Below are 27,746 nucleotides of genomic sequence, written 5' to 3' on the forward strand. Positions count from 1 at the left end.
TTTCTTTTTTTTTGTTTGTTATTGCTCCCCGTAGGGAGCCCGGAAGAACTTGATCGGTTTGGATGCCGGCGTCGGTGGCAACGTCGCGAGCGAAGCGTACGGACCATGAGCGGCTACCTCGGTGACTTAAGCGAGCGCCAGCAAGCAGCTCTCGAAAAGGTGCGTGCGCGTTTTTTTTTTTTCTTTCGGCACTGCAATCTTGCGTGGAGCAAACGTTTGCTTTTGAACACTGTACCTTTGGTAACGCAGCCGTAGTCCTGCAGATAGAAGGCGTACATTCGCACCTGCGAAAAAAAAAAATATGTTATTGCATTTGTTGTAGAACTGCACGACGTCGTCAAACTCGGTAACACAACGCCATCGGCGCAGAATTTCATGCTACAAGCAGTGCTAGAACGAAATTTGACGGCGATAATGTTCAACGTCTACCTAGAGTAGGAATCCTGAAACCACCATCAGTGTCGAGATGTTCGACCTCATAAGCTGCAACAATATATGTTAGTTTCCCGCATATTCATAGTCCGCACTGCGTGAGGAAAGCGTTATGAATGAGTAAATAAATGGTGCGCCAATGCATTTATCCGCAAGTATGCGGACGGATGTCTCGAAAGTGGCCATAGTGACGAGGTTCATATGTTTAGAGATTGCATCTTCAATGCGATGATCGGTTTGAGTTCCGCATCGCAATATGCCGCATATCGAGTGTTTGGTTGAAAAGCTAATTAGTAAATTTTAGCGAACGTAGAGTCACTCAGGCGAGTTTCGAACAATTTCTTGTTTGTCGCCTGCATACTAATGTGCTTCAGAAATTAAAAGGCATTCATATCTCTATGCGATCTTCGCTCAAACACCCGGCAAATATATCCTCTTGAGAGCCGCAGAAAAAGACAAAGCTAGCTAACGATAGCAGCTTTGAGACAATGCGCCTCTCTTATGGCACTATTTCGTCTTTTGTCTGAAAACACTGACGCTTATATTGCAGCATCCAGCATTATCAGGTGTGAGGACCTCCTCCATTCGCATAATCTACATTTCACCGCAGTATACAAATTTATTCGCAACGATAAAATTGTATTGCTGACGAAGGAGTAAAAGTTATAGTAAATAGAGTTCAGCATGCAATGCATGACTCAGTTTTTAACACAGTTTTATCTCTGTTAAAGTTAGGTTTCAATCAGAAGCACTGCCAACTCAATACATTCGCTATACAAATGAAACATTCATTTACCAACGCACTTTGAAACCAGTCAGGTGGGGAAGCCTATAATGAAGTCGAGGAAAATGAATGCGCTTTTTGTCCATGCTTCAATCTAAAAAATTCATAGTTAGTTATGGAAGGCTGTTATTTTTGATGTCACTTCCGCGGATCTCGTCAGATTCACAAAGTTGAACTGGAATTTTTTGTCGACCTCGGGACTAGACTCTCGTCTGTAACGCTGCTACTCTGCGTGTGACTGTGTTGTGTGTCCTTTATTCGTCTTTTTTTTCTCTCTCTTCATCTGCCGCCTTTTTTTCTCTCTTTTTTTTCTGTCTCTCCTCAGCAACGGGTGGGCGTGGCATCCATTTTAGTAGATTATTGCTAGCTCGCTTTTCTTTCTTTTCGTGATGTTTCACATAATTAACAACACTACTAATATATCCTGAAAATCAGTAATAAATTCAATGTACGTTGGCAGCCTCGCTTTGATCGACGATATTAAGATATCAACGATTCACCAGCGCGATCACGTCAGTGTGCGTTTTCCTGCTGTTTATGCACCTCCGCTTCATGGTGTCACATGCTCAATTACAGCAAAGTACTGGTGTTACAGCATTTTCGACTCTTTTTTCCAGCTTATTGCTAAGTCAGGGGAAGACAAGGTACTTTTTTTAAACAAACATACATAGTAAAGGCACAAAAAAAGAGAGGAAGGGAGAGAGAGAGAGAACTGTGTTGACACTTCTTTTTCACTGCTCTTCGCTTCCAGCTACAACCTTTCAAATAATTGATTATTTACTTAGGATGGCTGACACTTGGGCCTGCTTTGGGTAAAATAATTTCTACTTAACATTAACGAGTCTGTAAGTTTGGCAAGTTGGTCTACGTTCAAAGTGAGAAGCAGCACACATTGAACATGGACGGTCAGAAGAAACACGCGGACGAGCCCTGACTCGAGCGCTTGAGTTTCTTCTGTCCATCCATGTTCAGTTTCCGCTGCTTTTCACCACGAACTTAACTTTCAGAAGCTGCGAGGTGGACTACGACGGAGGCCGTAGTGGCGAGCTCCAGCCATTGAGCCATCGCGAACGAAACAACCTTTTGCGAAGTGGCTTGTGAAAGCGTGCACGCTTACATTAACCTTGCCTGCCGGGAAAAATAGGCGCCAGTAGAGTTCGTCAACCATTTATTTCTTTCTCTCTTCGACGGCAGAGCCACCACGTCCTTGTGACGTCAGGCTGTGCAGCTTGTTTATACTCGTATTGTACGTCACTCTTTTACTCGTGCGATGCATGCACGTTCTACACTGCCGCTTATTTTTGTTTCTCCGCAGTTTCGCTGCGCTGTGAAAGATGTCAGGAGGCCCTCGCACACGGACGCTTTCTTGCTGCGCTGGCTACGCGGTGAGTACGGGGTGCGTTGCAGGGCCACGAGTCGCCACGAGCAAAGCACATCAGCCATCCCTGGCCGTGGGCTCTTTAGCCAGCGTAAACAGCGCACGTGGACTCTTGCGCGAAAGAAGAACGCGCAAGTTAAAAAACAGTCAGACGGTGCTACGCGGGGGCCGCATGCCGGAGATGATGACAAGCGATAAGCTTCACCTTGAATTTATAGCACTGTCATTTTGACTACTACTTTGTTTGTTTACGCACCAGCGCATGTTCCTGAAACGTGACACAAGCTACATAGGAGCGGTCTCCCGCAGCTCACGTTATCGCCACAGACTGCCGCACCCTGCCGTACACCTAGCCACCGTATCGCTCAAGCATGGCACCTTAACTAATCACTCCTCAGAACGGGAGTCATCTCGTGTGGTCTCCGTTCCAATGAACGACTGAGCCCAATGCCGCGTATCGACTTGGTGAGCTCACGAAAGCCTTCACATTCAGCGTGGCAGGGGAGTATACGAAAACGCACTTTAAGGTCGAAAAACAAAACTACACTGCAAACAAATCAATTACTGAGCTTAAGCGTACTCCTTTCTTGTTATTCATGAGCACTGGCCAAAAGCTCCACCCGTGGTAGCGGCTACGACGTCGTGCTGGTGAGCTCCAGGATTCGGGGAAAGAAAATTAAATGCCCCTTGGAAGAAACTGCGATCGAAAGTATTCGCGATAGCAAGTGCGAGTCTTCCACATGGTCCCGCTGATGTACAGTCGGCGTCACCCTTGTGCAGAGCGCGGGAACGGCGGCCTACGGGGCGCTCAGGAGCCAGCCAGCGACGTCTAACGGTAGGTGATGGGCCCAAACACGCCCAGCAGCCACCGCTGGACGTCGGGCCCAGCAGCTGGTGTCGAACGTCGATTACTGCCTGCGGAGCGCCCCGTAGGCCGCCGTTCCCGCGCTCTGCACAAGGGTGACGCCGACTGTACGTGCTCCCGCTCATCAGTCAACATCTCGGGCGATACGTCGACAAACTTACGGTTGCGAGGCGCAGCAGATACTACGCGACATTATGAAATCTCCGTTTTTGATATATGGCGACATGGTTGATTCCGACACACACACACACCATATATATATATATATATATATATATATATATATATATATATATATATATATATATATATATATATATATATATATACAGTAAAAGCTCGTTAATTCGAACCGCAAGGGGAAGCCGCTTCAGTTCGAATTAACGAAAGTTCGAACTAACGAAAGTGAAGGAGAGCAACAGTACACTGCGATTTGGAAGCAGTAGGGCATGTCAGAAATTTGGCGAGTCAGAAAGTGATGGCGTGTGCCGCGGGCACACGCCATCTTCGAGTCGAAGCTCTGGTCCGACTGTGCCACACCACCGATGTCCAATGAAACGAACGTTAGCCGAGGCTTAACACCATCACAATGAATCGCGACGGCCGATGCCTCCTAAGCTGAAAACATAGGTGCACAACCGATGAAGACTGCCGAGACAATGACGCTGAACATGTGAAGGTGGCGAAGGCCCTGATTCGTGGGTTCTTGATTGCAAGCGCAGCTGCGACGTACTTGATTCGCTGTGTTTTGGCGCTTGTCGTACCATCTCCGCACAGCATTAGCAGCTGTACAAGATTTGCGAAGCCTCCGAGATTCGCAGCGGGCAAGAAGTCTCGGAGGTTACGTAGAACGGAGAGGCGGCAGCCGCCGCTGCCTTCTGGCTGACCCCACGTCGGTTAGATTTTTTTCCGATTTTGCCTTCTCTCGCCGTTCTCTCCGTTTCGGAGGCAATACAGCCTTGTGTGTAGGCAGTAGACGCGTTTCTGTGGCCGTGTGCCAGACGAGCGTAGTTCGAATTATCCGTGAAGGAACCTTCTCGTGTTCGAATTAACGGACTTCTTTATACATAGACTTCTGTAAAGCTTGGCCGGACCAAATCGTACAGTTCGAATTATCCATAAATTCGAATTATTGAAGTTCGAATTAACGAGCTTTCACTGTATATATATCGCATGTCGCACAACGCGACATGCGAAGGTTGTGGGTTCGGTTCCCACCTGCGGCAAGTTGTTTTTTCATCCACTTTAATTTCCATTAATTTATCATTACTTTATTTCATTTATTAAGCACATGCAATTTCCCCTATGTTGTACTTGGTGTCAGTGTTTGTTGGCTTCTCATTATATGACTATATATATATATATATATATATATATATATATATATATATATATATATATATATATATATATATATATATATATATATATATATATATATATATATATATATATAGCGTGAGTATAAGAGTCACACATACGAAACGAATCAGTACAAATCATAACTTTAATTATAAAGCTAGACGCTATTGCAATTTAGATGTCATTGTTTCCTGAGGCGGCATTCCGTAAGAGTCCGCCTAACGGACTGTCCATTTCGGCCCCTGCTGATTGGATGCAGCTGTACCATAGAGGAGGAGACGAGCGGCCTTAACCAATCAGCAGCGGCCGAAATGGACCGTCCACTAGGTGGACTCTTACAGAATAACACCCTCCCCCCCCCCACCCTCCGCCGAAAGGTGACGAAAGCCGAAGGATTTGAAAGTGACGACACATACAAGACAGAAGCTGTGGGATGTCACTATGAGACACGTATGAGAACGTACGATGCAAAGCTGGGTTAAAGTTATATACATATCGGGGCGCAAAGAAAGACGCTCGTCGCGAAGGTTAATTTGTTTTCCTAGCTTACTGCGTACCACAATGGAGGTGTTTTAGCACTCGGTTCGCTTTCCGTGGGGAGTATGTTGAAAAACGATTTTTTTTTACGACCGCGAAAGAAGAAGGTGGCTAATAAAACAATGCGCCAAGCACGTCCTATAGTCGGCAATTGTTTCGCCTGAGCCTCCTGTGAATTGAGATCAGGAGTGTGCCACCAGATGTCGAAGAGCCCCGTGTCTCCCATGAAGGCAATTAGCAGTATTATAATTACATTAATTAAGTATATCACAATCATCAGCCGCCTGTTTTATGTCCACTGGAGAACTAAGGCCTCTCCCTGCGATCTCCAATTACTCCTGTCCTGCGCCAACCGATTCCAACCAGCACCTACGAATTTCTCCCCCCCTCCCCTCCAAAATCTTCCGTCATCCTCTACTGCGCTTCCCTTCTCTTGGCACCAATTCTGTAAACCTAAAGGTTCATCGGTAACCTTGCCTACGCGTTACGTGACCTTCCCAGCTTCATTTTGTTCTCTTTGTGTCAATTAGAATATCGGCTATCCCCGTTTGCTAATATATAATTTACCCTTCTTGGCTTTAACGCCATTCCGAGCATCCAGTGATTACACGTCATGGCCGGTCACGTTTCGAAACTTCGAATAGCGCACAAACAACCCCGATGCAAGGAAAGAAGCGGGAAAACCTCATTATCAATGCCAATCGCGTTTCTGTGCTGCAATGCGACTCCATGGAGAAGAAGCACCTGCAGCGTGACGGTGCGTATGGTCTGGGGTTGTTGGCGGAACGATTTGATCTAAGGCAATGAACTGCGTGCTTACAAAAAATCAACTTACGCTTCACGTAAGTTGCTTTCTCTTTAAGCGTAAATTAGATAAATTGTCAGCAATACCATCTGGACGACCGAATTTGCGCAAATATTTGTAACCTTGATTCGCCCTTGAAAACTAGCGTTTGTTTCGTTTGTGGCTTCATTTGTTTGTGTGTATTTTTTCTTTCCTTCTTTCGTTCGATCGTTCTTTCGTTTGCTTGTTTGTGTTTTTGCTCCGTCTGTGATATTTGTCACGATTGTACGCACTGTAACTAAAGTACCGGACCGCTGTACATTCCTGAGCCTAAAGCACGCCACTTGAATGACTAAACTCCACATTCACTTCTTACGAGCAATAGGTCGCTTTTAAGTCATATGCGAATTCGTTTTGCTCGCTCGCCTGCATTGCGCTCGCCATTACTGCTGTTAGCAAATAGTCATGGCCACTGATGTGCCCTATCGAGCAGTGGGTATGGTAAAAGAGAAACGAACAAAGCAAAACAAACAAACAAACAAACAAATAATGGTTGACAAAAACTTCTGAAAACAAAGTCAAACGCAACTGCATTGACTATTTTACAACTCTCGTTTGATCAAATACACGGGCCGAGCGACTAGCCTTGGCGCCAACTTCAATCTTTCACTGAGCCACGTTCCCCAGATACGAGCAGAGACGTACGAGAACTGTACGCACATTCAAGCTTGGCATACATTCAAAACGAGGGTACTTATATAAATGGGGCATGTTTTCACGTTTTTGTGTTTAACGTGGTTAACGAGCATTCTTGGCTACAGTCATGGCAACATGTCCTAAGTAGTACTCTGCTTTACATGACATTAACATAAACGTAAAGTAATGCGAGGCTCAAAACATGCACCTGTCGGAATAAAATAGGATGACTCTTCAGTCACCCTGCACGACCGACTTCAAGGTCGGCCTTGACAGTCGAAAGCCTGAAAACAGGGAAAAATAGCATCCCAGAAATGTTTATTTTTTTCGCCTTTAGACTCAAGGAGCACAACTATCAAGTTTCCTCATTGCTGTCTCAGCTTGTTTACGGCGATCTTGGAATGACCTGGTCGCTGTTCTGCACACCGAGACAGCAGATATATTGAACGGAGACACTGGGCCGTTAACCAACCATACGTTTGATTGGAGACCCTGGACAGTGGGAAAAGATAAGCAGGGTATAGGTACAGGAGCATTCCCACTTCATTTTCACGGGGAAGGCCTAGCCTTGATACAAGAGGCCACTCAGACCTGCTTGGCGTATTTGCATAACTGGCGCTCACGCTGAAATAAACAGCTGCAGCGGGGTATGTGAAAATTCTTGTGAGTGCTGCAGACGGTGCTGGGTACTGTAAGGTACGGAAATGACGTAATCAAATACAGAAGTTACATTTATTCACGCATTCGAACGCTTACACGCCTAACTTACGTTACCATTTTCGAGGGTCTTATGGTCTGGCATTGGAATCGTGTTCGCTTCTTATTCGTGGAGGGCCCGTTTGTTTTGCAGACGGTGTTCGGGCGTAATATGGTGCACAAATGACCCCTCCCCCCCCCCCACTTTGCCTCCCCCCTGCTGGTGGAGGCCGAGACTGCATGCCCAGCGCCTCTCGAGCTCGCCGCACTCGTAGATGGTTGAGACTTCTGCGTTTGCTTATAAATCTCCTGCGCTTGCGCTCCCTATATAGACGGACATTTTCCTCCGTGGTCAAAGGGGTTGCACATTCCCCTGTTTTGCTTACATTACGCTTACTACAGACCGGTACTTATCCTCGCCCACGGAGACTGAACATGATTTATCCAGAGACGTATACAGAGCCTTATTGCCAAGATTGTGGCGCTTTAGCCACGCTCGAACACATGCTCTGGTCTTGCGAAAGAATTGAAGACTCGGCGATCAAGGATGCGTCCAGATGGGAGGCTGCACTTCGCAGCCCGGACCTGGATGAACAATTCTGGGCTGTCCAGCAGGCTCACGATGTGGCCGTGAGGCTTGGCCTTCCGGTCCCGACGTGGGAGTGGCCCGCTTAGTGATGAATTATCACTACTTGCAGGACCAAATAAAGTTTTCCTTCCTTCCTTCCTTCCTTCCTTCCTTCCTTCCTTCCTTCCTTCCTTCCTTCCTTCCTTCCTTCCTTCCTTCCTTCCTTCCTTCCTTCCTTCCTTCCTTCCTTCCTTCCTTCCTTCCTTCCTTCCTTCCTTCCTTCCCAAGTCACTTGACACCATGTCTGAACCGCAGTACGTGTCGAACGCAGGGGTGCCACAGTGGCGATCAAGCGAGAAACTTCTGCAAGAAACTGCATACTTGCAGGTCTTATAGGGGGTCTTGCATACTTGCATGCTTTCATACTTGCATACTTGCGTACTTGCAGGTCAAAGGGGTTCTTTGTCCTGCAACCCTTTGAGTACCAGACCCTTTGAGTACCAGTTTGGATTTGATAAGTTCTACCTGCTATGGCACAGTGAGCTCTCTCGAACACGACCTTGCCTGCAAGGAAGGACACATGCACTGCCTAGATACGCCTCTCTGCTGAACGCCGCGCACGATGCTGAATATAGCTCCGATTGTGTCATGCATGGTGCGACAATGCCGCTGTCTGTTCACGCGACACATGCACGATCGAGTAATGATTTTTTTTTCCGATACACAATGATGTAGAAGTAATGCACCTGGCTATAGTGCGGTTGCAAAGATATTTAAGCGATATTTTTCATTCCATGCGGTTTTGGCAAAGCGCAAAGCCGACCGATTTTAAACGTGTCAAACGTCAAAAAAAAAAAAGAGACGGAAAGCCAACAGCAAGTAATTATGGTGCGATGTTATACGGCATGTATAACGTGACGCCTATCGTTGAGGTTTGTATGGCCTCTGCAAGTTTTCGTCACGTGTACCCCAGCTTCACACTTAACGAAAATTAACCAAAATGTACCGTACACGGGCGGCTGTCGCCGTTGTTTAGCGTAAAGAGGGCCAGCGGGCCACTTGCTTAAAAAATGGTGAAAATGGGCGCCTTCATACAAGTTCCCGTGTTTTAAGCGTAGGTACACACGCTGTTCTACTCGGCCGCTCTCAGTCAACCGTCTACTGCAACTCCCTGCTGAGCGCCAAACAGCTGCGTTTCACGATCAAACACAGGATCACACTTGCGCAGCCAACTTTCCTGGATTTCGCAGTAGCAATTATAAATGCCAACTTTCCTGGATTTCGCAGTAGCAATTATAAAGTGCATTGGGTATCTGCGGTACTTCCTTTGCTAAGGTTATTACCTGTACGAAAGCTGTTTCCGTGCTGCGTTTTCTAAGGAAGGCAGAGATGACAGGGCAGTGGTTGTTGCCCTATTGATAGAACTCGATGCTTTGTAAGCGTAAGCATCTAATTCGAGTGTTTTATGGAAGTACTAAAGTTCAAGCTCATGGATTCAAAAGTAAAATACGCACTTAAGGTAAAATATGTCTTGCGAGCCATATTACTACTTTTCTGTAGAAGCAGACACATTTCATTTATCGGGAACTGACAATGGTACTCTAGAAGAATACGCAAGGTGATCGATAGATGGCGAAGCAGTGCTTTCATAATAGCGCCCATTACATCAGTGTTCCAGAAAATGATTTAGTGATGCTTTTTTATTTCACCGTAGTTCTTTAAATAATAGTTTTGCACTAGATCACAAGACAGTCCCACGGGCAACTTAGCTATTATATTGCGTTTATTTTGACAGAAAGTTAGAAAGGTACAATGTAGCATACAATGCGTGGTTAATATAATCAGCCAGAACCCTTCTGCCAGGGAATGAAGTTAAAGGCGACTTGATGCCGCCATACTGGACTGTATCCTGTATCCACAAACGAGCAGCAGTACTGGTGGTGCTCAAGCTTTCATCACGCCGTTTAGTGTTACAGAAATGGCTTGCCTGACGTTGCGTCTCGAAGCACGAAAGCCTCGTTTTAAGGGGGTGTTAGCTTCTGAATTCTTTTACTTGGAAATACAGGAAATACACACAGGCCAACCTGAGCACGCATAGGCTCAATGAGGGGCCTCTTGGAGCTAATTAATTTCGCAATCGATGATGGAAACAGAGGGAGCTCATATGCAATGTGCGCAAATTGCATACTAGCTCTATTTCCTTGTTTGATTGCGAAACAGATTTACTCGAAGATGCCAGTGGTTGAGTGTGTTCTTGCGAAGGTTGCAATTCGTGGATTGATTATTTATTTGCTGTATTTTCTCTAATAAAAAGTCAGATGCTAGTCAGAGCCTGTCCTGCGTTCCTTTTTCGTGTCTTTCGTGTCCTTTACGCTGTTTTAAAGAAGGAACGTTAGCTTCTTATTAAACTTTTCCCGAAAGGTAGATCATCGATGCCGTGTCGACGTTGTAGTTGCCTTCGTGATCTTCACAGTTTCAAGAGAGGGAGAGATGAAGAGGAAAGGCAGGGAGGTCAACCAGATATCAGTCTCCGGTGTGCTACCCTACACAGGGGATGGGAGATAGGGGTAAGAAAGAGGACAGAGAGGAAAGGGTAAAAAAAAACACGCACACACGGAGACAGACACACACACAAAAGGCGTTTTAGTCAAAGACGTTTACAAAGGTCGGTAGATCGCAAAAAGGGCAATAGGGCCTTGCACGGCCTTCTTTTGTGACGTTAGGTCCTTTCGATGGCGTAAAATTTTTTTTTTTCCGATAGCGGTTGGTCGTCCAGCTGGTCAAGTTCGTGGCGAAGGTATGCCTTCTGTGGACTGTACTGCGGGCAGGCACACAAAATATGGTCAATCGATTCTTCATGCCGCAAGTGGTCATAGGTTGCGGTGTCGGTCACCCTATGCGGAATGCATAGGCTTTGGTAAAGGAAACGCCCAACCACAGTCGATACAAAAGCGCGGCGTCTCCACGGCGAAGCTGTGATGGCACTCGAAGACTTAATGTTGGATCAAGGGAGTGCAGTCGCGTATTTCTTAAATGTAGCTCATTTCATTGCTATGTGGTGCACTGCCGAGCAAGCAGGTGGAGCTTCCATGCTGCGTCAGTTCTAGAAAGAGGAATTGGTACGTGGTGCTCCTCAGTATGGGCTGAGCGGGCAGCCTGATCGGTCCGTTCATTGCCGATAATCCCGCAGTGACTTGGATGCCACTGGAAGGTTAATTCATGGTCTGCATCATTTATATGGTGTAACGTCTCTGTAATGTGAAATATTAGCTGTTCGTGCGGCCCACGTCGCAAAGGTGACAGTAGAGACTGCAGTGCCGCCTTCTAATCGCAGAATACCGTCCACTTGTGTGGCGGTTCATCACCAATGTGATGAAGGGCAGCAAAGAGAGCTGCGAGCTCTGCTGCCGTCGATGTTGTCGCGTGGGTCGTCTTAAATTTGATTAGTGTAACTTCCACTCGTATCACGATTGCCGCCGCGGATCTGTATTGCAGGACAAATCCATCACTGTAGATATGCGTAGAGTCACGGTAGTTCTCGTCCAAAAATAGTAGTGTGAACAGCTCATGAGCTGTTTAAGGGCTGGTGATGATAGATCAGCCTTTTTCGCGATGCCAGGTATTGTGAGGTTCATTTTTGGCTGAGCGAGGCACCACGGAGGAATCGACGGTCTCGCAGCCTGAGTGAAACAAGCTAGCAATGAGTCATCATACGCGGTTATCGTTTGGCTGAAAGATGTGTGTGGTCTGTCCGCTAGTACAGAATCTAAGTGGTGACGAGGAGTCCTGGCGAGATGCCTTATATGGGTCCCGAGCACTTCAATTTCAACACAGTTTCAATAGGATTATCAAAAATGTGGGGCTGATTTGTGCAGGGTAGTGACCTACCGCGGTATAGACCTCATGTCAATGAGGGTGAACACAAAGAAAAGAAAAAAAAAAAACGCTCGAGTACTTAGATTAGGTACACGTTAAAAAACCCCACAGGCCGTCAAAATAATTCCAGACTACCCTCCACCCCCCACGAGCATCCCCACCCCCGAGTAAGGCTTGTCTCATAATAGCATTGTAGCTTTAGCACAGAACACCCCCCCCCCCCCCAACTTCCCCAGAATTGAACTAATTTTAATTTTGGTGTGTGCAGATCAGTCTGTATGCAGTAGTGTGGTTCACAAGAACGTGCCCCGAACAATGCTGCTGGCGAACACTTTATTAGCGAAAGCAGCCAGTTACTGGCAGACAACGTTTACGAAATCGGCAGTAGATCCTGAAAAGAGTCGTGAACGAGCCCGCCCCCACCCCCCTTGTGCAGCAGATATTCGCACGAAAGCTCCGACAGGCGCAAGCCTTAATCCATCGCCCACTTTGCATGTGGCGCCCCTGATGCAGCGCGGGACTTCGACGTGTCCAAGGCGGAGAGCATGTACCGGAACGTGAGTACCCCTTTACTTTATATAAGCGTATGTGGACTGAACTAATGCACAGAACTTTGCGACTCATGTACTGTTGGACTGTATATTTTTTATTCATCCAGTGTTCTACTGAGTGCCATATTTCGTGTCGCTATTCTCCCTTTTCACGCAAATTTGGTTCCTTTGCCAAGTGACAAGGAGTAGCCGGTGCCACCATAAAGGCGCCAACCTCTCCTAATATTCATTTCAACAATAAAAAAAAACTGCAGCGCCAACCAGCGCGAAGCCGCATTTCTTAGCGCTTGTGTCCGTGCACTGCCTGGTCAGTAAGACACGTCTGTGGCGAAATAGGTTGCGGAAGAATATTTGCGCGTTATTGATGGCACACGATGTGTAAGTGATGCGCCCTATAATGAGCTTACTGTGCATTCGGGATGTCTTTGCAAGCCGAAACTGCAATAACGCCCTATTCGCTCTCGCGTGTCCATGCAGAGACGCTAAAAGAGCGTGTAAGAGGTGAGGTGAAGTATTCGGGTGTTCTTGTTCTCTTGACTCTGTGTCGTTCCCCTTTTCTCCCGTGGCTTCCTTGTTGAGAGCGACATTAAATATCCGCATTACTGTTCGTTAGTACAGATGTTAATTGAGTAGCAATTTTTATCGATCTTCTCGTAGGAATTGTGATTTGTTAATCATGGAACTCACTCGTGTTTCATCTAGTCAAGTAATACAAACAAAGTGGTGCTAGTCAGGTTAGACAGCAAGGGAGCATCTTTTTTATTATAGTTAAAGTAATAACTTGGACACATGGTTACTGCAACAAAATAAAAGTGTACAATTTACTCGATTAATGTTTCTGGTAATTATTTATTTGAATGCTGTGTCACTAAAGCTACTGTACTGTAAGTTATATCATAAGAAGCCAACAAACACTGACACCAAGGACAACACAGGGGAAATTACTTGTGCTTAATAAATGAAATAAAGAAACGGTAATAATGGAAATTAAAGTGGATGAAAAAACACCTTGCCGCAGGTGGGAACCGAACCCACAACCGGCAACATTGATGCCTTCAGGTAGCATATGTGGGTTTATTGACCAGTTGCCTTCACCCAAAAACATCTCGTTCTCGTGACGCCTGCGGCAAAAAGGACGTTCCACGTCCGCTGCCAAGGTCTGTGAGTGGCCGCGCTGGCTAACACTCCCAGGGTTCTACTAGCACACATAAATACCCAAGAAAGTGGATGGAAAAACAACGCCGCGATAGCTCAATTGGTAGAGCATCGCACGCAAAATGCGAAGGTTGTTGGTTCGGTTCCCACCTGTGGCAAGTTGTTTTTTCATCGACTTTAATTTCCATTAATTTACCGTTTCTTTATTTCATTTATTAATCACAAGTAATTTCCCTTATGTTGTCCTTGGTGTCAGTGTTTGCTGGTTTTTTATGATATGACTAATAAAAATCGGGCACCTCGGTTAACCCCCTTTCTTCTCGTTGTACTGTAAGTTAGTTATACATCTACTATGGCTTAATTGCCTGCACTATGTGTGAAAAAAAATACCATATTATCGTTACAGTGAGCACTGGTCGAATAATTATTCAATCTTTGGCGAACTGAACCGATAGACAATAAGATCCTTCAGTATCCCTGGCTTCGTGGAAACTCGAATTACACATACACAAATTGTACACGGGTGCGCGGTCACACATACCGTCGACAAACCGTCGGGTAATGTGTGCGTGCGTGCGTGTGTGTGCATGTGTCAGTGTTTATGTGTGTGCGCGCTTTGCTGGCGTCGACCTGGACCGTCTCAGCGTAGCATAGGGCCTCCCTTACATCTATATTTAGTAGCTGTAGTTGTACGTGTAGGTGAATGCATTCCTCTAAACAAACGATGACTGGACGTGTCCCTTCTATTACACTAATGATCTCCAAAGAGTGCCGCGATCATTTCCTTATTTGTATTGCCTTTCCTGCCGGACAAGACGCAAACATATATTGAGGCTCAAGAACACCCTCCTCAGCACGAACTTGGTGTGCGGCGCCGAACCCACACTGTCGGCCATCTAATGACTACCACTAGCCTCTTCGCTCAATGCCCGCCTCTCCATATCGGGCGTATCATTGCTGGCGAAGCTAGCAAAATATACAGCTCTTCCTTCTGCTACGAACGCACGTTGCAGCGCGACAACTTAATGCTATGACGACGAAAATGCGATACATACGCTGACATCTAGTAAATACAACCCCGTGGCATGTCATACGATGCTCAGAAGTGCCTTGGATAATATGGGCCTGCCTCGCCCACTACACATTCGCACGTGACCTGCATTGCAGCGTACCACCTGATTCAACCGAAGGATGGGGAGCCTATCGAAGGGCTGCTTGCCTTTGTTCATTCTTCGAGCTATCCCAGAACAAAAGTCGTTGCCCCCCCCCCCCCCCCTTTTTTTTTGTCAGAACATGGTGACCGTAGTACTTTCTATCCCGAGCCCCCAGAACGAATGTATATCTCTCTGGAGTTGACACTTGAGCAGGCCTTGGCAGCACACCGTGCATAAACCTGGCGAGGTTTTTTCTGTAACTACATATTATACACAGGGAAGTCTAAAGGTAGTTGATCCATTCATCGTTTGCAGGAACTTTCCGAACCTTCCACCCGTTCATACATTTTCATTTGTTCTGTAGGGTTCACTGGCCCTCGCTTTTTTCTTCATGCTGTCTTTGCAAAATGTGTTATGCAACGTTACTTTTTCTTTGTATCGCTTTTCTTTTACTCATTCTTTAGGCAAGCAGGAGATAACTAAATTTCGTTTCCTTTTCGTTTGTGTGTTATTGCTATGTTTTTACTTTACTAATAAGTGCAAGTAGGAGTGGGTTGATGCATAACGCAGTCAGAGACAAGCTCAATCAATGACACGGAAGCATTGCTGCTTGAAAGAAGCGTCTTGGAGAAGGAGATTGCATTGACGACTCTGGCACCATTTGTTCCCAAAATCAGTTAGTAAACTTCCGGACATGATTAACTGGCTGCAAAAGAAGGAAATATGTCGTACTGATGATAGATGGTTTTGTACCTAAGGCGCGTTTACATAGGCTTTAAGTTACTACAATATAGTTGACTCGTACGACCGCCTTCCTTATGGCACATTGAGCTGTTCAGGTTGAGCTTGCAAATTTCGCGCGCTCTTTACTGCACATGGTAATTTTTGCGGCGTTCTCATCTTCTATGTTCAACACACAGGACCTCGAGTGGCGCAGAGAGAACGGCATCGATGACTTGCTGCGCAGCTACAAGATACCTGATGTACGTACATCGCACACTTCGCATTAGCATCCAAACGATCCCTATGATGTTTAACAGCTGCCTCGCATCTTGAGTTCTGAATGTCTTTCGGAATCGCCAGTTATAATCTGAAGTGCAGAAAAAGATTTATTTTCATGTTCACGGATGCGCCTTAGCTGGCAAGATGGTTTGGATAATTGCTGATAAGACTCGTATAGCCTTAAGTGCATAGTCGATCGATCGTTCTCATAGCAGCATATATTATGATCCTCGCCTCAGCAGTCAACTATAAACTTCACTTTAGAGACCGTCGCAAACTCGTCTGTGCGCTAGCCTCTATGAACTGTTTCAAAACAATGCGGCATTTGAGTTGGAAACCAAAAATGGCGTCCACCAATCGCAAGCTCAATCGTGCAAATTCAGCTTTCCTCACGCTGTGTGAACTTTCACATCAGTCCACTGTCTCTTCTCATTCTCAAATACAGCCTCGAGCACGACTGCACGAACCATACCTTTCAAACTAGCACAACGTTAGGCATTTCGAAATTAGCGTATCGAATTGCGGCAAATTTTCGCGGGTGCATTTACTCTGTGTAGTTTTTCTTTCCCTCCCCCAATGTACGGTAGCAAACCAGATGCTTGAGCTCATCACCTTTATTCTCATCTCTCTCTTGTCTGTCCTTGCACATAACAATGGCCAGGTAAAGCAAAGTTTAATACTGTATTGTAGGCTGTCTTTTTACGTTCGATCATGTAGTACTAAACTGCAGAGCAATAAGCCCCTGCACTTGCGCGCTGACGAGCCTTAAAGTATCAGCGGTCAGAACCACACGACCACGTAAAATTTCGACTGTTCAGTACTGCCCATCGCTCAAGTGGCATTGTTCCAAACACTACATTCATTTTTGCAGGTAATCAAAGAAAATTTCCCCGGCGCGGTTATCTACCCATGCAAGGACCGTCGACCCATGTGGATAATTCCTTCATGCGTCGATATCAAGTGTAAGCTGTGTTCACTAACCTCACGACGTTGAATACACGTTGATGCACCCATTGCAAGGTCTCCACTAAACATCTCATCATCCCCGTGCCTGAGGCGAACTTTCGTATTCGATAGCTTTCATTAGCAGTGGCAGACGAGTATCACATGCTACGTGAACTCGTAGGAAACTACGTGTGCTGTGCCAGGCGCTCGACACGCCGTGTCAAAATTCGAAGATCGCATTTCGATATTTAAGCTTTTCCTTTTAGATTATGACAAATCTTTAGCGCATAAAGCACGAAAGCACATTACACAAGGGGGTTCAGAAGTTAAATAACTCCGTCTCCAGAGAGGCACAGAAAGGCTCCGTAGTATTAATACGAAACTTTCTTTGCCTCCACTAGCAACCTTGTGGTTTCTGTCTTACTGTGTTGCAAGACTGCGGTTCCAGTCTTGTACGATGCGAACAGTCTTGCCTGTTCGCATCGCAAGGAACACTGAGCACAAAAGCTCGGCACTTTCTGTCGAAACATTAATGAGATTCGCTTCCCGGCAGTATTTAAATTTTTGCTTTATATATTCTCCACTGCTGGAGCAGCGTTCGTGGCAGTCATCACTCGAGCAGTGGTGCAGCGCCACATCGTGTACATGTTGGAGTACTTGGAGTCACTTAAACGCAACTCCAAGCCAGAGGTAAGAGAAGCGTAACCGCTGAACGTGTGGCATGGGCTTCTATATTTTTTTGTTGAACAAAATGCACTAAACTTCCTATTGCGAGTGTGTTATGCCATCAGGCATTCTTCAGCACTGCATCCGTGCACTCGTACTCAAATTTATTTTCGTTGTTGTATCGCTCATAACCTATTTACTTTCACGACAGTGCGTGTTCTTGCTGGAATCTAAACTATCTTGATTATCTCGTCGTTCCCTCTACTGATGTGAATAACCTTTCCAGAGATTAGCCATCACCAGAGATACTCAGTCAACCGCACTCATTGGGTTTGCTTAATGAGCCTTCCGAGTATACCCTAATACCTTATAAGTGGCTCGCAAAGGCTCGTGTGCAGCTCTATTTTTCGTGAGTTCGCCCCATACTAATGACCAGCTGATCAGCTGTTTGCCCACCAATTCCTGTGGGTTGCTGCTAGGCACTGCACTGCAGTGTTTGCCATCTCACTGCATAGCGCGTAATGCGCACGCTGATCGCACTGCTGGTTCAGCTCACAGCAACTCCTCAGAGCAAATCCAGATACCTTTTCATAGGAGTGATGGTTCAGCTATAGCGTCTTCTAGTGCGGGGCACTTGCAACGTGGTATATGGACAGACCCGGAGCAGTAGTGTACAGGTTTATTCATACTTACAACCCCACGTGCAATTTCCTCGAGCCGTGTGGCTCTGCAAGTGGTGATGGTACATGTGTGCGTCGTATTCGCTTGAAGAAGAAGTATTTTAATGACTGAAAAAATTTAGAGAGGTCGGCCGGATAATGGAGCATCTGGCCTGCTGCTCTACGTAAGGGAAGGGGAAGAAAGGGTCACAATGGGGGATGATAATGGGAGGAACGAGGTGAAGGACACATTACACAACTGGTATCACAGGCGTGAGTCCAGGCCCGTGTCACCTAGGAAACGTGAAAGAGCACGCATTGTCTCTGTCGTCTGCCAACTCTGTGGCCATGCGCCTAGGAAGATGTCCTCCGGCAGTGGTCCATTGTGTAAATGTCTCAAGGTATCTGCCATTGTCAGTCTTTCGCGCGCATACTCAGGGCACACCCCGAGCACATGTTCTATAGTCTCTACAGCGCCACACACTGAACAGTCCGGGGAGTCTGTCCGTCCAATAATGTGCAAATATTTGCGCGTGAAGGCGACGCCTAATCGCAGTCTGAGTATCAGGCATGTATGGGGGCGAGGAATTCCACGCAGAATAGGAAATTTCATATCGGGATCCAGCCTTTTAAGGCTTCGCTTGAATGTTGCCAACACAATGTACCTTTTATGTAAAATTGAACCGGCAGGAGCGTAACTCTGTGCTATCTGCCGCCTCTTCACACTCCAAAGGAGCGTCAAAGGAGTATCCGGACTGAATGTAGTACCTCAGGGTTCACACCTTCGGCTACAATTGGCACTTGAAGCGCATGCTAGTGCCACCTCTGCGTGCCGCGCTACGAAGGCGCTTTTTAATTTTTGCCTGAGACACATTAGTCTCAGTGAGGTACTGTACTGTGTCTTGCGTTTATGTTTGCGTTATTACTTTTCTCTTGCTATGTGTGCGTCGTATGTCCTCTGTTTATCCTTTCATTTATCTCGGCATTAACCTGGAGTAGCACGCTATAGGCGTGCCGGTAGGCAAACCTCTACAGCTTTCTTTCTCTCTATTTTCATTTCTTTCATATCTTTCAGGATTTTCATTAGCACTCTCATTCTATTTCGCTAGGATTTCGCGGATAAGTGAGGGGGACTGAACTGTTCTTTCTTGCTTTACTAGATGGACAAGGAAATAGAGTCCCAGTTCCTCGTGATAGATTTCGACAGGTTTAGCCTGCTTCAGGTGTACAGCTTGCAAGGTAAGCCATTCCCACGCCGTTTTCTTGCAATAAGTGTACGGTGAGTTAGCGCAGCTATATTTGTGAAATAGGAAAAATGATTCTTAAAATGATTCTGGGTTCAAGTAGCATTAATTTCGTGTAGCCCGATAAACTTTCACAACACACACACACAAAAAAAATGCGCTGGTGTTTGAACTGACAGAAGTTAAGCGCGCGTTTGCGTTCATGTTTGTTACATTCATTTTGCCTTGTCCTCACAACGAACTTGCTGACGCAAAATATATTCGGGAACTGTCGGCATTCAGAGCGTAGCAGTAATTATTACTACTATTAGCATCGTTGGGCAAAAAGCTAAGTGCAGTACTTTTTGGTGCTAGCCGCACGTGTATGAAAAAATAATCAAATCCTGTGCCAAGATTGTAAACATGACTGAGCGTGGAAATAAGGACGAAGGAACACGTACACTAGGACGCACACAGCTCTTTCTGTAGTTTCGGAATAAGTCAACTAGCCCAACCCGAAACTATAGTATTAATTAAGCCAAGAAGGTGTTTGCCTACTGACTCATTTTTCTAGCACCAATTTTCAGTCTACCACCGCTAATTCGCAGGTGTTGGGCAAACCGAACTGTGATGCTTCATCCACAGCTGGTTGCATGGACAAACTTATCGAAGTTATAGTAGCGAGTGTGTGAATGGTGAAAGCCGGGGCAATTTTCGCTGTTAGGGACCGTCAACTTAATCGGACGCGAACGGTCTGACGGAAGCATAGAAACATGACATCAAATATGACACGGTCGATCGTGTGACTGTTGAGATAGAGACGCAAACTTACGGTGCTTTTCGACAGTTCGCCATTGGTTCGACACAAGTGCCATTCTCTCGCTTGTCATTATGATCGTCCATAGCTGTTGTCATGAAGGATTCTTGCGTACGAATGACTATGGCACAGATCTCAAAGAAATGAAGACACTCAAGTCTAAAAACAGATATCTAAATAATTACTCGTAAATTGCAAATAGCCACTCGTAAATTTAAATTGTAAGAAAAGTACATTTGCAGGTTTGCCGGCACCACACTGCTGTGAGCCCAGGCCTGGTGTATTGTACTAACATTTGGCTCTCTGACGACGCAGCAATGAGGACGGTCACCGACATGCTGAAGACGATAGAAGAGCACTACCCTGAGTGTTTGGAAAAATGTATCCTGATCAACGGTGAGCTTCTGTGCGAAAATTAGGCTCTCGATATTTCCCAAACACAACTCATTACTCATCTCTAGAATTCCTACTTCGCTGTGATGCCAACTTATCCCACCTTTACGACCGCAATTAAACACCTCTTTTATCGCTAGGGTCTGCTTCATGAATTTTATCTACGCATCGCAGTATAGTCTCGGTAAATCATGTCACTTAGCTCTCTGCCATTCTCGACTGCGCATGCCTTCCCTTGGATTTAAAAAGTGGGCCAAGTGAAGAGAAGCACAGTCAAGAACGGTAGGGAACGAATTGTGTGATGAAATTAGGAAAATTTTCAGGCATGGAACGGAGTCATCATCATCATCATCATCAGCCTGGTTACGCCCACTGCAGGGCAAAGGCCTCTCCCATATTTCTCCAACAACCCCGGTCATGTACTAATTGTGGCCATGCCGTCCCTGCAAACTTCTTAATCTCATCCGCCCACCTAACTTTCTGCCGTCCCCTGCTACGCTTCCCTTCCCTTGGAATCCAGTCCGTAACCCTTAATGACCATCGGTTATCTTCCCTCCTCATTACATGTCCTGCCCATGCCCATTTCTTTTTCTTGATTTCAACTAAGATGTCATTAACTCGCGTTTGTTCCCTCACCCAATCTGCTCTTTTCTAATCCCTTAACGTTACACCCCTATCATTCTTCTTTCCATAGCTCGTTGCGTCGTCCTCAATTTGAGTAGAACCCTTTTCGTAAACCTCCAGGTTTCTGCCCCGTAGGTGAGTACTGGTACATGGAACGGAGTGAGCGGACATAAAACAGGGGTGATTGGAGATTGCTTGAGGGTGATTGGAGACATTTAATCTGCAGTGGAAATAAAATAGAAACATTTTGGGGCGCCAGGCTGCAGAGAGGCTGTACCTTCAACTTTGACTTGGGTATCACATGCTCCGAATAAATGCTCAGACGGGACATTTGGGCGTACGTGCTGAACATGCATGCTGCGTTTTGCGCTGCAGTGCTGTTTGTAACTATTTAGGAGCGGGAGAGGTCCCTTACATAAGAAAAAGGGACAAACAGTGTCGGTACTGAATGCATGAATCCCCGCTATGGTGATTGGCTAATGTAGCAGAAAAGCCCCCTTCGCCACTTTTCTCGTATACCCAACTTATAGTGAGGCCAGTCATGTCAGAAATGGTTTCTGTCATGATTATCTTTGTTGACGTCCGTTCGCGATATCTTCTCGGGTGAATGTAGTGCACGCAAGCGTCATATCCACGTGTTTAATCATGCGCCTAACGCGGCAATTAAGCCAACTTCTCAGCATGGAAGTAGAAGTTAGAGGCAGTTTACGCTCCCGTCTTCTCTGCATGGTAGCGAAGAAACGGCCGAAAGTGACTTTGTTTCAGATTACAAGACAGCGACTGTAAATTCTCAGCTCTACACAAGTTATGCTCAAATCGCTAAATTATTGCAGCACGAGCATGTAACAACTGCAGACGAAATACCAGCAAGTTGATTCACTAATGAAACGCTTGATGCAGCACCCTACTTCTTCCCAATTTTCTGGCAACTGGTGCGGCCCTTCCTGAGTCAAAGAACAGTCGACAAAGTGGAAGTGTTTGGAAGAGGTGAGTGTCAAGCCCAGTTCTCAATCTGAGCGAGCTACGTAAATGTCTGCAGCTGATCTGGGTGGGTGTAGCAAAAGTAACGAGGACCGATATCGTATACTGCCAGTTATTGGCGAAGATCACTAGAAATGACGTTTCTACATTATTGTCTGTACTTAAAATGTGAAGGGCTGGCTGGGTCCAACACTGGTTTATTGATCCTACTTTGAACGTTTCTGTGAAAACCCGCTTATGCAGGAAAAAAAAGCGGGCGATGCCCTTGGTACACCGTAGCAAGCTGACGCAGGTGTTTACATCCTGAAGCATATGCTCACCAGGGAGACTGCGAAGAAGGGCTATCAGCTCCGGAAGAGGCAAATTCAGATCAGCAGGCACGAATACGACGAGGAGTACTATTTGGCCTACTAGGTTTACTTAACTTCATAATAATTTAGAGTTACACTGTGCACTTGGTGAAGCATAAAAGGCACAAAATGACGTCATACCGGACGTCGGTAGCCTGCCTGACCGGTTTGGTCTCGCGTGGTGAGGTTGAGCCGTGGATTGCAGTCTCCTGGCTCATTCCAATGAGACTGCATGGGCTTCTTCCCTAAAACGACTTTCGTAGCACAGAAGAAACCGACGGATTCGGTGGAGACGCAGACCTCTCAATCAGTCATCAGCTCACACCAATCAGACAAGCCGATGCGAGTCAATGAGGGCAAGCTTTTTGGCAGCCAGACATGATGCCGAAAACAACCCCACGCGGGAAATAAAACTAACTACGGCAGCTTGATAAAGCATAGTGGGAACCTACCGCGACACGTACACGCATTCTTCCCCGTCCGTTTCGCGGTATTGTCGAAGTCGGCAGCGTGGAAAAGGGTCTGTTCACGTGACACGCCCTTATACATAGTTGCTAATGTGCGAGTGCGTCGGCTGGATGCGACCACATGACTGATGCGCCGTTGTGTCCACTTCCGCCAGCGCTAGCACCCCCATGCAAAGGCTCCGGTTTCCCGCTCCTCACGTTATCGTGGTTTTACGTGTTGGGCCTCGCTCTCTGCCCGGCTTCTCCGCCTCGAGGAATGCTGAACAGTTGGCTTTTAAATATCCAGCTGGAGTTCTCGAACCAACACACGTGTTGGAATATATCAGCCTAGAGCTAGGAAGCCCTTGGTACCGCACAACTCCGCCCATTCAAAACTTGTTAAAGGAAGCATTGCTAACCTACTCTTGGAAATGCTTTAACAATGTGGTGTCATCACAGGATTTACACAAAATTAAGCCTGAAGAACCAATCGGAACCGTTGTCTACAGCAGGGTTTCCGAAGCACTTGCAGGATACTGTAGCAGAGGGTTTGTTGAAACGATGCCGTGTAGAAAATAGCATTCGAAACGCAGCAAATCAAGACGCAACACAAACGTAAGGTAGCGGTTGTGCCATACCTACACAGGACGGCACACTGTCTTAAAAAAATACTGCTCGCGTGGACACAATAGTTGTTTCTGCAGCTCCCGAAAAACTTAAGCCGAGTGTGTCGGTTGACCGGCCCATGCAGAAAATCTGCGGTTGTGTGTTCCAACATACAGACACCGAAAACAGACACCGTTTAAAGAGTTTGAAAGATTACTTAACAGTCATCTGTCTGTTCACTGTCATGAATGTGGCTGCGCTTCTTTGTTTGGCAATTGTGTTGTTCTGGTCAGGCATAGAGGTGAAGATGCGCGCGAAATTATTGAGGCACATACTGTCATTCGGAGTGGTCAAAGCTGTGTAAGCAGTCCATATGTCGACCTGTTACATAAGGAAACAACCCTTTTGGAAAGCTCAGTTTGACGCATTTGATCAGGTGTGGCGCTACGGTGCATGGTGTATAAAGGTGGTTCTTTCCTCGGAGTAAATGTTGAAGTTAGCGCATTGTGTTGGCGTCTTCCCTCTGTCCTCACCCGCTGGCGCTGAATATGCTATCCAAGTTAGAGTACCAGCATGCCCAAAATACAGCAATTTTTATTTTTCTTTTCTGTCGTACGCTAGAGGGCTGGAAAGAGCGTCTCCTGAACATCGTGGACGCGGCTTCCCTTCCTGCTATCTGGGGGGGAGACATGACGGGACCCGACGGAGACCCAAGATGCAGGCATAAGGTTGGTAAAGTAAGAGGCAGTGCGGCACACACCGTCAACTCAAATACGTATTGTACGCAGCTAACACCCGTCTGTCAAGGGATATTGGTTTCTGCGTGAAACTGGAGATACAGAGGCATTCTGTAACGGTTACTAGAGTTTGCTCCAACGAAATTGCCTAAAGCCTGCTGAAAGCTGGTATGGCCTGGTTTGCGAGGCCATATGTCGAGCATGCCACTCCAGGTGGCATAAAAAAGTGATGCATGAAATTACGCACTCGGTCATACACGCATGCATTCTTCGCTGGCAACATGCGCCAGCGCGCACGGCAACAGACAACTACTAAGTAGACGAACGTCTCGGATTAAGGCTATATTAGCGCTTTAGTTGCACACAAAGCACTAGCATGAAGGGTAGAATCTTCGTCTATACCCGATGGTTCAGAACTACATTCATTTGGGCTAGACAGCGCATACTGGAACTAGGAAAGAACAGCGCCAAACTAAAGCAGTCGCGAGCGGGAGAACGACACAGGACAAGCACCAACTTCATCTATCTTTATTCACTGAAAAGTCAGCAAATATAAGGAAAATCAGACATGCGTACAAGGTACCACAATGCATCATCTGCCAAACCGTTAAAGATATGACATTTCGCTTTTAGACAGGTTCACATACGTATCGCTAACACAGTTTTTTCCTCTCTTCTTTATATGGAAGGCTGCCAAACTTCACGTGTCTTTGTATCTCTGCTTCTGCCAAGAATCTTTGCCTCTCGGAACCGTGGTTCATCCTTCTTCCAGTTGAGGCATTGTTTCCGTGGCGTATGCTCTACCACCCGGTCACACACAGTGCAGGTTGGGCAATGTTGCTTCCCAGTAGTGCTTTCGGTTCCTCGGAAACAAGCACAGCTCTGCGCCCGCGTCGCGAGCGAGCGAGGGTATGAGGAGCAGCTGCAGCAGAAAGTATGGCAAGCAGTTTGTAAAGTGCTGCACTGGTGTGGTATATATGACATACCATTGATCTGCGGGAAAACCTAGGTGCGCCAAATGGGTAGATGAGTTGATGACCGCGCAGCTGAACATATCACGGTCACTGAAAGAAGGAGCTGCGCATTTTTCGCAACATTGCGCAACTTGCACTGTGTGTGACCGAGCGGCAGAGTATATACGCCACGGAAGCAATGTCTGTACTGCAACAAGTGTGAACCACGGAGCAGCATTCCGGGCAAGTTGGTAATCCATTACTTAAATGATATTGCGCAACAAAAAAAAAAAACCGACATGGACCTGAGAGAAGACGACACACCAAGCGCAATGTGTCGTCTTCTCTCACATCCATGTCGTTTTCTTTTTTTTTTGTCGTGCAATATCATTTAAGTTGTGAACGATGGTTCCGAGAGATAAAGATTCTTCGCAGAAGCAGAGATACAAAGGTGCGTGAGGTTTCGGAAGCATTCCATATTAAAGAAGAGAGGAAAAACTGTGTCAGTGATACGTCTGTGAACCTGTCTAAAAGCGAAATGGATGGATGGATGCGAAACTTTAATATGTCATATCTTGAATGGTTTGGCAGATGATTCACTGTGGTACCTTGTACCCATGTCTGTGATTGTTCTTATATTTGCTGACTTTTCAGTGAATGAAGATAGATGAAGTTGGTGCGTGTCCTGTGTCGTTCTCCCGCTCGTGACTGTTTTAGTTTGGCGCTGTTCTTTCCTAGTTCAAATCTGCCCGATGGTTGCACGAAACTGTAACTTGAAGTGGAGCTACGTCTTAAGGCAGTGAACAGATGGTCGAAATTAATCGCATTACCTGACTGCTACAACGCTATGTGCCGTGCTCCGCTTCCCAGCACACTTTTGGAGAACAACTCAACGATTCACCTCGAGACCAGTGCGAACCACGGCAACACCTTGCTTTGCTTCCACTTTCGTTCAGGTTAACTACGGCGGGCGGTTCGAGGAAGGCTTCGACCGCGAGGCGAATTCCCTTTTCGCCGAGAGCGGCGTCCAGCAGCGGACCATCGGACGCCGCGACAGGTGGGAGTTGCCGATCAGCGTGTCCAAGGCGGGCGCCCTGCTCACTTGGCGCTTCCAGACGGCCTCTGGAGACCTGGCCTTTGGACTCCGCACGAGCAGCGGAACGTGTCTAGTTCCCCTGGAACGTATCGAGGCGTGCAGCTATGTCCCTCAAGCAGGAAGCTGGCCGTGCGACACACCTGGAACGTGTACGTACCAGCTCTCTGCTACAGCCCTTGGTAGAATTCGTGTGAGTAGGTAATGACACGAATACTCGAGAAATTGGAATCAACCGCTTCTAGCTATTTCATTTGTCCCATGGCCCCAACGTCTGTGTTAGGTTACGTGATCGAACGAAACTTCCCCCAAGTTTTGAGTTAATGGTGACCATGAAATCGCGGGCTTTATCCCTGTAGCAACGAAGGCCGCATTACGATGTGCAGGAGGGGAGGGGGGGGGGTATAGGCGTACACGCTCGTGTACCTTGAACTGGGAGCGCGTTATGCAATCTACACACGCTCTACGAAATAAGTAAACCAGAAGGCTATCCGCGTGGCATGTGATAGAGAAGGTTGGCCTCGACTCCCATACCTGCCAACTTTGCCTTTCGCGAATCCACCTCCGCCGTGCATATTCCAGGAGAACTTATTACACTGAACACGTACATCAGTGAAACTCAGTCGAACGTTTTGCTATGGGAAACTTGAATGCTGTGGTCGGCGAACGTGCCGTTATATAACCACCACTATTCTGTTTGCGGTTGACTGCTGCGCGTACGGTGATATTGCAGCGACGATCGCTGATGCTAACAGTGCCCTTCTGAAACGTGTTTTTGTGCGTTTGCTGCAGACGTGCTCGAGTTCGACAACACCCACAGCTGGCTAAGCGGCAAGACACTCGCCTACATGGTGGACCTGCGTGCACCTGAAGAGAGCGCTTGACAGACAGACGTGCTCCAACGGGGCCGACGCGATCAGCATGAAATAAAGAACACTGTACTACATCTTCGTTACATTACACCACTTTCTCTCTAAGCCTGAAAACCGAAGGGAATTGGTGGTTTTCGAAGCCTTGCTTCAAAGTGGAACATCGTTGTGTGTGTGTGTGTGTGTGTGTGTGTGTGTATGTGTGTGTGTGTGTGTGTGTGTGTATGTGTGTGTGTGTGCGTGTACGTGCGTGCGTGTGTGTGTGTGTGTGTGTGTGTGTGTGTGTGTGTGTGTGTGTGTGTGTGTGTGTGTGTGTGGGGGGGGGGGCAATTGTAATGCTTGAACTGGATTAATTGAACTGGAACTTGAACTGGAAGTAATTAAGTAGAAAATAATTATGAATATTTGTATTTATCCGATAATGCATTTCGACTTTTCCTGCAAGTCATGTCACCTCTTTGTGTTCTCCAGTTCGATGACTATAAATATGCATGCCACATGTGATTTTTTTTAAGGACAGGATCTGCTAATACACCGGCCTGGT

The 27,746-nt window shown here is 46.5% G+C and overlaps 1 protein-coding gene across 2 annotated transcripts; it reads left to right on the top strand.

Annotated features, from left to right (window-relative positions):
• LOC135913939 (SEC14-like protein 2) lies at positions 1 to 27,279 on the top strand. Of its 2 annotated transcripts, XM_065446637.1 has the most exons (12): positions 1 to 159; positions 2,532 to 2,601; positions 12,492 to 12,535; positions 15,759 to 15,821; positions 16,712 to 16,802; positions 17,381 to 17,475; positions 19,271 to 19,349; positions 20,466 to 20,546; positions 22,068 to 22,154; positions 24,172 to 24,278; positions 26,197 to 26,485; positions 27,126 to 27,279. In XM_065446637.1, the coding sequence occupies exons 1-12, from the start codon at positions 106 to 108 to the stop codon at positions 27,215 to 27,217; spliced, it is 1,152 nt and encodes a 383-aa protein (XP_065302709.1). In that variant the 5' UTR covers positions 1 to 105; the 3' UTR covers positions 27,218 to 27,279. The 2 variants fall into 2 exon arrangements, with proteins under 2 accessions (XP_065302709.1, XP_065302710.1); XM_065446638.1 differs by lacking the exon at positions 12,492 to 12,535.
• The last annotated feature ends 467 nt before the right edge of the window (positions 27,280 to 27,746 follow it).

This window comes from Dermacentor albipictus, chromosome 5 (assembly GCF_038994185.2).
Source record: "Dermacentor albipictus isolate Rhodes 1998 colony chromosome 5, USDA_Dalb.pri_finalv2, whole genome shotgun sequence".
Classification (NCBI taxonomy): domain Eukaryota; kingdom Metazoa; phylum Arthropoda; class Arachnida; order Ixodida; family Ixodidae; genus Dermacentor; species Dermacentor albipictus.

Coding starts and splice junctions, on each gene's coding strand:
- LOC135913939 (XM_065446637.1), top strand. CDS start 106: ATGAGCGGCTACCTCGGTGACTTAAGCGAGCGCCAGCAAGCAGCTCTC. Junction 12,536..15,758: donor CGGAGAGCATGTACCGGAAC/GTGAGTACCCCT, acceptor TTCAACACACAG/GACCTCGAGTGGCGCAGAGA. Junction 16,803..17,380: donor TTCATGCGTCGATATCAAGT/GTAAGCTGTGTT, acceptor CTGCTGGAGCAG/CGTTCGTGGCAGTCATCACT.